Raw genomic sequence first — 7,797 nt, 5'->3', positions numbered from 1 at the left:
CAAAACCATGGGTTCCTAGTCCATTGTAATTTTGTTTCCTGTTTTAGACTTTGTCAATTATTTTTTTAATTGCAAGGAATCTGTCAAACCCTTTCTGAGCAAGGAATTTACTGTCACAAGTTTCTGTTTTACTAGAACATCCAGAACTAAGAATCGCAGCTTTTTTTTTTTTTTCTCCAGCCATCGCTATGTTTGAATCATTTTCTCTGACAAATCTTCCTGTAGCAATTTGAAGCCTGCACCTGCTCCAGCGGCCTTGACTTGTCCTCTCTCTATGCCAGTTTCAAAGGGACCTTCCGGACCAGCAGAGCTGAATGCCCGTGGGGCTTCTCAAGGCGCACCTGGGAGGTATGCGAGGGGGGCCAGATACATCTGCTCGGCCGACTGCGAGGGATGGCAGCAGGAGGAGATCGTGCGCATCCTCACCGCGGCCCCCCCCCCAAGCTGAAGCTGGAAGCGGGGGCTGCCAGGGAGGCTGCGGCTCTACCCGGGGGCTGCCAGGGAGGCTGCGGCTCTACCCGGGGGCTGCCGGGGAGGCTGCGGCTCTACCCGGGGGCTGCCGGGGAGGCTGCGGCTCTACCCGGGGGCTGCCGGGGAGGCTGCGGCTCTACCCGGGGGCTGCCGGGGAGGCTGCGGCTCTACCCGGGGGCTGCCGGGGAGGCTCCGGCTTTACCCGGGGGCTGCCGGGGAGGCTGCGGCTCTACCCGGGGGTTGCCGCGGGGAGGCTGCGGCTCTACCCGGGGGTTGCCGGGGGGAGGCTGCGGCTTTACCCGGGGGCTGCCAGGGAGGCTGCGGCTCTACCCGGGGGCTGCAGCGGGGCCGTACCCCGCTGCCCTGGCCGGGCAGTCGCGGTGGCCGAGGCACGCAGCTCCTCTCTCCAGCCCCGCCGTGCGGGAGCATCGATGGCCGCCTCCGAAGCCGCCAGGAAACGGCGGCTGGAAGGCGCTCAGCGTCTCCCGGGAGGCTGCCGCGGCGGGGCCGGGCACACGCCCGGGTTACCTGGCGACCGCCGCGCCGCGGGGAGCGGGGCCCGGCTGCGCCCGGGTTTATCTCGGGTAAACGCCGGGAGTCGGCCCGCGCCCGACACCGGTCGAGATTGCTGTGTGTGCATTTTGGGAAATCTGTAATTAAGTTTACCTGCTTGATTCGCGCGGGGGGTGAGGGGGAGACCCGCGCGGGCACCCCCCCCGTCCCGCCTACGGCGAAAGCCGCGGGGCGCCGGCGGCACCGGGGCCGCAGGTGGCCCGGCTCGGGCCGCGCCGTCCCGTCCCGGGGCGGGGTGGGCGGGGGGGGGGGGGGGGGGCAGCTCCTCCGGGCCTGGCGGACCGACGTGAAGCGCAGAGGCGGGCAGGGCGGCCCGCGGCCGCTCACCGCCGAGCCCAGCCGAGCCGAGCCGAGCCGGGGAAGCCTCCGCTGCCCCCCGAGGTCTCCGCCCCTGCCCGCCGGGCGCCATCCCTGGACGGGTCCTAGCGCCGCTCGAGGCCGGGCTCCGCGGGTCCCGCCGTGACCGGGCGAGCCCCGCGGGTCCCGCCGGTGGAGCCGGACGGCGGCGGGACGCGGCGCAGCCCTCCCCGCCGGCCCGCTCCGCGCCCGCCCGGCGACAGGGCGCTGCCGGCAGGCAGCCGCCGCCGGGGAAGCGGCGCCTCGGGTCCCGCAGGCAAACACGGCCGGGCGAATATTCCCGCCTGGCCAAATATTTGCGAGAACGCGCGGACGGCGGTGACCTTTGAGCCTTTGCTCCGTCTTGCGGCCGGGGAGCCGCTGGGCGCAGGGGTGGGAGCGGGCGGTGGGAACGCACCAGCCGCCTTGGGCCGCCCTGCCCCGCCGAGCGGCCCCGGGCAGGGAGGGCGCAAAGCCTCCGCGCCGTTTCCCCGGGCCTCTTACCAGCGCGGAGCCTCCTCGGCGGGCGTAGCCCAGCGCCCTGCGCCCGCCGAGCTCGGGGCGGCGGCGGCGGCGGGGGGCCGGGGCGTGCGGGCCGCTCTCCCCGCGGCGGCCCCCGGGGGAGGGCGGGCGGGCGGGCGGCTCTCGCCCTGCCGGGGCGCTAAGACCCGGCTGCGCGGTGGTCAAAGGAGGTTGGACACTAGAGGGCGATCCCCGGCCCTGCTGCGGGGGTGTGTATATATACGGCACGCAGGACCGCGGCAACCCACTAGCAACAGGGCAGGCAGGCAGCGAGTGGGGCTCGGGCGGGCTGGGGCGGGGGACGGGCTCCGGGCGCGCCGTGCCGTGCAGCACCGTGCCGTGCCGTGCCGTGCCGTGCAGCACAGCACCGTGCAGCGCCGTGCAGCACCGTGCCGCGGTGCCGCTCGCCGCCGAGGGCCGGGCTGCCGCGGGGTGCCGCGGGCTTGGTAGAGCCGCCGCCGCTGCCGCCGCCCCGTCCGAAACCTGGATTGCAGGAGCCCTTCACCATGCCCGGCAGACTGTAGGTGCTTCATGGAGCAAGCCAACTTCTACGAGGTCGATTCCCGGCCCCCGATGAGCAGCGGCCAGCACCACCAGCTCCAGACTCCCTTGCCCGGCAGCGCCTACAGCTACAGAGAGGCTCCCTCGGCGGCGGCACCTGCTCCGGGCGGCGCGGAGCTCGGCGACATCTGCGAGAACGAGAACTCCATCGACATCAGCGCCTACATCGACCCCGCTGCCTTCAACGACGAGTTCCTGGCCGACCTCTTCCAGCACAGCAAGCAGCAGGAGAAAGCCAAGGCCATCCTGGCCGGGGATTTCGACTTCCACAGCATGCATGGGGCCGGCGCCGCCGCCTCGGCGCCGGGGCACCAGCAGCAGCACCACCAGCAGCCGCTCTTCGGCTGCGTGGCCGGCTACATGGACGGCAAGCTCGACCCCCTCTACGAGCGCATCGCCGCGCCCGGCTTGCGGCCGCTGGTGATTAAGCAGGAGCCCCGCGAGGAGGAGGAGGTCAAGTCGGCGGCCCTCTCGGCCCTCTACCCCCACCACGCTCCGCAGCAGCACCCGTCCCACCTGCAGTACCAGATCGCCCACTGCGCCCAGACCACCATGCACCTCCAGCCCGGGCACCCCACGCCGCCCCCCACGCCCGTGCCCAGCCCGCACCACCCGCACCACCCGCACCCCCCCGGCGGCCTGCCCGCCGCCGGCGCCCTCAAGATGATGCCCGCGGACCACCGGAGCAAATCGAAAAAGACAGTCGACAAGAACAGCAACGAGTACCGGGTGCGCCGGGAGCGCAACAACATCGCGGTGCGCAAGAGCCGGGACAAGGCCAAGCAGCGCAACGTGGAGACGCAACAGAAGGTGCTGGAGCTCACCACCGACAACGAGCGGCTGCGCAAGCGGGTGGAGCAGCTCACCCGGGAGCTGGAGACTCTGCGGGGCATCTTCAGGCAGCTGCCCGAGAGCTCGCTGGTGAAGGCCATGGGCAGCTGCGCCTAGCGCCGTGCCGCGCCGGGACTGGCGGGGCGGCCGCGCCCGCTGCCGGGCTGCCCCCGCTCACCTATAGATACTATACGTGCCGGAGCGCAGCGATCTCAGATTGTTTCGGGGGGGGAGGGGGGCGGGGGGGGCTTGGTTCGTTTCTCTTTTGTTTGTTGGTTTTTTAACAATTAACCACCAATACAAGAAGCCAGGCAGCTGTAGTATTAAAAGGTTTGTGCCTTAGGGATTACACACGAATAAGCTGAAAACATGGTGGGTTTTATGAGGAGAAAGGCGAGGGGAAGGAAGACATTCGAAAGCCCACGTGTCTACACAGGGTAAATAACAATAATAATAATAATAGTAATAAAGCACACACAGCGACCCAGATGTGCCTTAAAAGCTGGCTGCAGGAGCTCTGGGGCTTTCTGTTCCCCCCAGCCTGGCAGGGCGTGAGGAACAAGGGTGATGGACGTGCAGGCTTGAGGGACAGGGCCTCTGGGGGTGCCGGCCAGGCCCCCCCCCCCCCCCCCGGCTGGCCTGCGGTGCAGCAGGCAGGGGCAGCAGCGGGGAGGCCGGCGAGGAGAGGGCCGAGGCCGAGAGACGTGCAGCGCCGGATGCCCGTTCGGAGCACTGAGGTGCGGGGCGGCTGCTGGACCGCTGCCGGGACTGTCCCAGCCTGGCTGGGCTGCCTCTGCCAAGCCCTGTCCCCTGCCTTGGCTGGCAGCAGGGCAGGGGCCACCGCCGCTGCGGGACCGATGGATGGCCCAGGACTGACGGAGCAGCAGCTTGCGAGGGAGTGTGGCGAGCTCCTTCCGTCAAAAGGAAGAGCAGCAGTGTCTTGTACTGTATGTCACAACGTGGCGAAGCACAAATGAATAAATACCTATCGATGCGGGTATTTACTATGAACTTTCAGTGTATTTTGCTTTATTCAGGACATTTAGCTCCTCTTCAAGTCTCTGTCTGTCCAAGCTGTGCCTCATGTAATGTGAAAGCCTTTCCGTGTATACTAGCTACACTTTATTTTTATTGCATTACTTAGATCTTTGCCATCACACGACTTTCTTATCTGGTGACAGAGACTATGCCCTTGTGCTGCAATGTTATTTTATTATTTGTGTGGGTGGGTGGGTGAGCGTGAGTGTGTGTTGCCTTCTTCACGGTGTCCCGGGCCGGCTGCTGGCTCCCAACCCCAAGGCAGAGGTGCCGGGGAGGGGGCGCAGGCCCTGGGGCTGCAGGACGCCTGCGGTGGGGCGAGGAGCCTCGTCCGGCACCTTTGGACTCTGGAGCTTCTCCCGGGGTGAGAGAAAAATAAACAAACAAACAGGCGTCCTTCCAGGGAGCGCTGGTCACCACACAGAGCATTTCTTCCTCATGTCGTAGCTGCACAAGAATTCGTCCAGTTGAAATAGTCATGATGGGAGAGGAGAACAAGGTAGAGACGCGAAGCTGTTTGAAAGCGCGACAGCGGGAGCACAGTGCTGGGGGCGTGTGTATGCGTGTGCCGTGTGCGTGTGCGGTGTGTGTGTATGGGTATGTATACGTGTATGTATATGCACACACGTCGGTGGGGTTTTTTTTGAATTTGGGGGGGAAACCGCATATAAAGTTTGTCAGAAGTCCTGGTTACGTTCATAAATAAACAGCATATATTCTACCATAACCGTTCGCCTCTCTGTGTGTTTCCAGTTCTTGTTCTGTAGCAGGACTGCAAAAGCCCTCCTCTTCCTCCGGACCACGCATCCCGCTGTCCGCCGGCAGCCGCTTCCCCTGCCAGGACTGCTGACCAAAAGCGCCGTCGCGGAGCGCAACTCCCTCGTTTTCGCCCCAGAGAAATAAATACACGGTTGCCTTTAAGAGAACGGCAATTTCCTAAATACTTGTGGTGCCAGATGCGCGCCTCTGAGTCACCCCTCGCTCAGCCCTTCCACCCGCGCCGCGGCTGGGCCGGGGGCTCGTCCGGCCTGCGGCGGGCCGGCCGCCTGGCCCCGACGGGCTCTAGGACGCGGCGGCCGGCGGGGGGAGGGAGGCGGCCGGGCGACGAGGACACGCAGCCCACCCGCACGGGGGCTGGGGCCTGCCCCCGGCCACGGGCCCAGGCCGGCCTGGCAGCCCGCCGCCCCGGCCGGGGCCGCCGTGGGTCGCGGCGGGGGCTTGCGAAAGGAGGCCGCGGGCAGGGCCAGGCCCCGCTCGCCCGTCAGCGCTGCCGCTGCCCGTCCCTTCCCGGCGAGACGCGGCCCGGGCCCCTCCCCTCCCCCGGGGAGTTTCGCCCCGGCCGGCTCGGGCCCAGGGACGCCGCCCCGGGGCTCTTCGGTGTCGGCGGGACGCGGGGCACGGCGCGGGCTCTGGGGACACCGGCGGCGGCTCCGGCCGTGCCCGGCGCTGCGCGCAGGCAGCGATCGGCGCCGCCGGGGGCTCCCGCCCCGCCCCGCCCCGGGGCCGCGGCCGGCGGCGCGCGGAGGGGAGGTGGCGCGAGGCCCGGCGGCGATAGGGCCCCGCGCCGCGAGGCGGGAAGGGGCGGCCGGGGGTGGGCGGGGGGGGCGGCGGCTCCGGCCGGGCCGTCCCGGCGCTGCCCCGCGGCGGCGGCCGGCCCTGAGGTGAAGTAACGCGCGGCCGGGCCCGGCCCGGCCTGGGGCGCAGCGCCCGGGCGTCGTGTGGGGGGGGTCCGGGGCCCCCCCCGGTCGCCGCCCGTCCTCTCCCCCCCCGGGGCTTCGCGCCTGGGCGCCGCCTGCCCGAAGCGTCGGCGGCCGGGTTGGGGCTGCGCCTCAGGCGCGAGAGGAAAAGCTGCCCCGGGTGCCGTCCCCTTCAGCAGCACCTGCGTCCACCTTTTCCCGGGGAGGGTGAGCCACGCGGGAGGACTGAGCCCCCCATCGCTCGCCACCCCCACGGTGCGACCCCCATGTGCCGTGCGTGGCCCAGCAGCAGAAATCAAACGCCCCAAAGAGAGATTGGGCGCCGCGGGTGCCTGGCCCGGTGATGCCCAGGCCGTGAGGCAGGCCGTGTCCTCGCGACGGCTCCCAAAGGGCCTTGGCCCGCCGCAGGTGCGGCCGTGCGAGTCCCGCTGGGCCCCCTGGGCCGGCAGCCGCCCCGCCGCACGGTCGATGGGGGCAGCTCTGGGGGTGCCGAGGGGCTTCGCCTCCTCCCGGCGGGGTTCGCGCTGGTGCGCGGAGTGGAGGGAAGGTAAGGCTGCTCCTCCGAAATCCACCGTGACGGTCAGTCTGCAAGCACTCGCTGCTTGGGATGGGTAAAAGGCAAGTGCGGATCAGGATTAAGGATTTTATTTTTCAGTTAGGTGTAAATCGGGGATTCAGAGCTGGTAATTTTCCAAGGGGAGAGTTAAGTTCTAGTGGTGTTGGGCGAAAATAATGGCTTTTACTTGTGCTTCCTTCCTCCCCCAGCCCTGCAGAGCTGTACTCCCGTCAGGTATGATGTGCCTTACTGAGTAATGCCGTCCAACGTGTAAAGTGGGGAAACGCTGTTATCATTTGAGCAAAGATTATTGCAGGGTATATGTGGGAGGGACTGTAATCTAGTGGTTAGAGCATGGGAATACAGTCCTGGTCGTTTTGAGTTATGTTCTGAACTGTGACTCACCGTGTGTGTGTGTGTGTGTGTGGTTTCAGCAAATCATTTATGGCCTCAGACAAAGCAGATTTTTCCATTAATTTAAATGAACCGTAGATTAAACAGGTCTTCAGTGGCAGAAGAATCAACCATTCTATGATACAAAATTAAGATCACCTATCTACCACATAGGTGTTTCAATAGTTATATAAACACAGCATGCCCTGGAATATTACAAAGGGTAAATTATTGATAGCAGGAAAGTGTTTAGAGACACTTGCCTTAAACACGGTGCCAAAGCGAGCAGCGTTCCCTAATCCTAACCCTAACTGTAGGCTGAGCTTTCGACAAGGCCCCCAGCCGTGGCCTAGACAAAAAAGTTCTCGCAGCACGGCGCTCTTTGCAGCCACTTTGTGCTTTTTGCAGCCTGTGTTTTTGCTTTGGCAGCCTCCTCCCAGCCCTCCCCAGCTGCAGCTCTGCATTTTCTCTTCCTCTGAACCTGAACCCTTACCCTGGAACACAGCTGAACCTTTGACAAGTCCCTAAGTCATTTCCCAGATGAAAAAGTTCTCACAGCAGTGTGTTCAGGGATGCCTTAACACCAGGGTCAAAGCGAGCAGTGCTGCAACGCTCTCATCTCATGTGGGACCCCATGCGTTGCCCATTTCAGCAGTATTTAGGCATGCATTATAAATGCTGGGTGGTGGAAAGGATTTTTGTGCACTGCCTACTCCAAACGTCACAGAACAGTTGGAGCTGGAAGGGACCTCTGGGGATCCTCTAGTGATGTGGAAACAGCTGCCAGTCCACGCTGCTGCGGAAGAGGATGGCAGGTGG

At 65.6% G+C, this 7,797-nt stretch overlaps 1 protein-coding gene across 1 annotated transcript; it reads left to right on the top strand.

Moving 5' to 3' along the window:
• Nucleotides 1–2,433: 2,433 nt before the first annotated feature.
• Nucleotides 2,434–3,411, top strand: CEBPA (CCAAT enhancer binding protein alpha). The gene has a single exon (XM_075715700.1). It carries the CDS (start codon nucleotides 2,434–2,436, stop codon nucleotides 3,409–3,411), a length of 978 nt encoding a protein of 325 aa, XP_075571815.1.
• Nucleotides 3,412–7,797: the final 4,386 nt, after the last annotated feature.

This window comes from Pelecanus crispus, chromosome 8 (genome assembly GCF_030463565.1).
Source record: "Pelecanus crispus isolate bPelCri1 chromosome 8, bPelCri1.pri, whole genome shotgun sequence".
In the NCBI taxonomy this organism is placed as follows: domain Eukaryota; kingdom Metazoa; phylum Chordata; class Aves; order Pelecaniformes; family Pelecanidae; genus Pelecanus; species Pelecanus crispus.
Note: the sequence above shows the minus strand (reverse complement) of the source record. Positions and strands in the feature narration are given on the sequence as shown.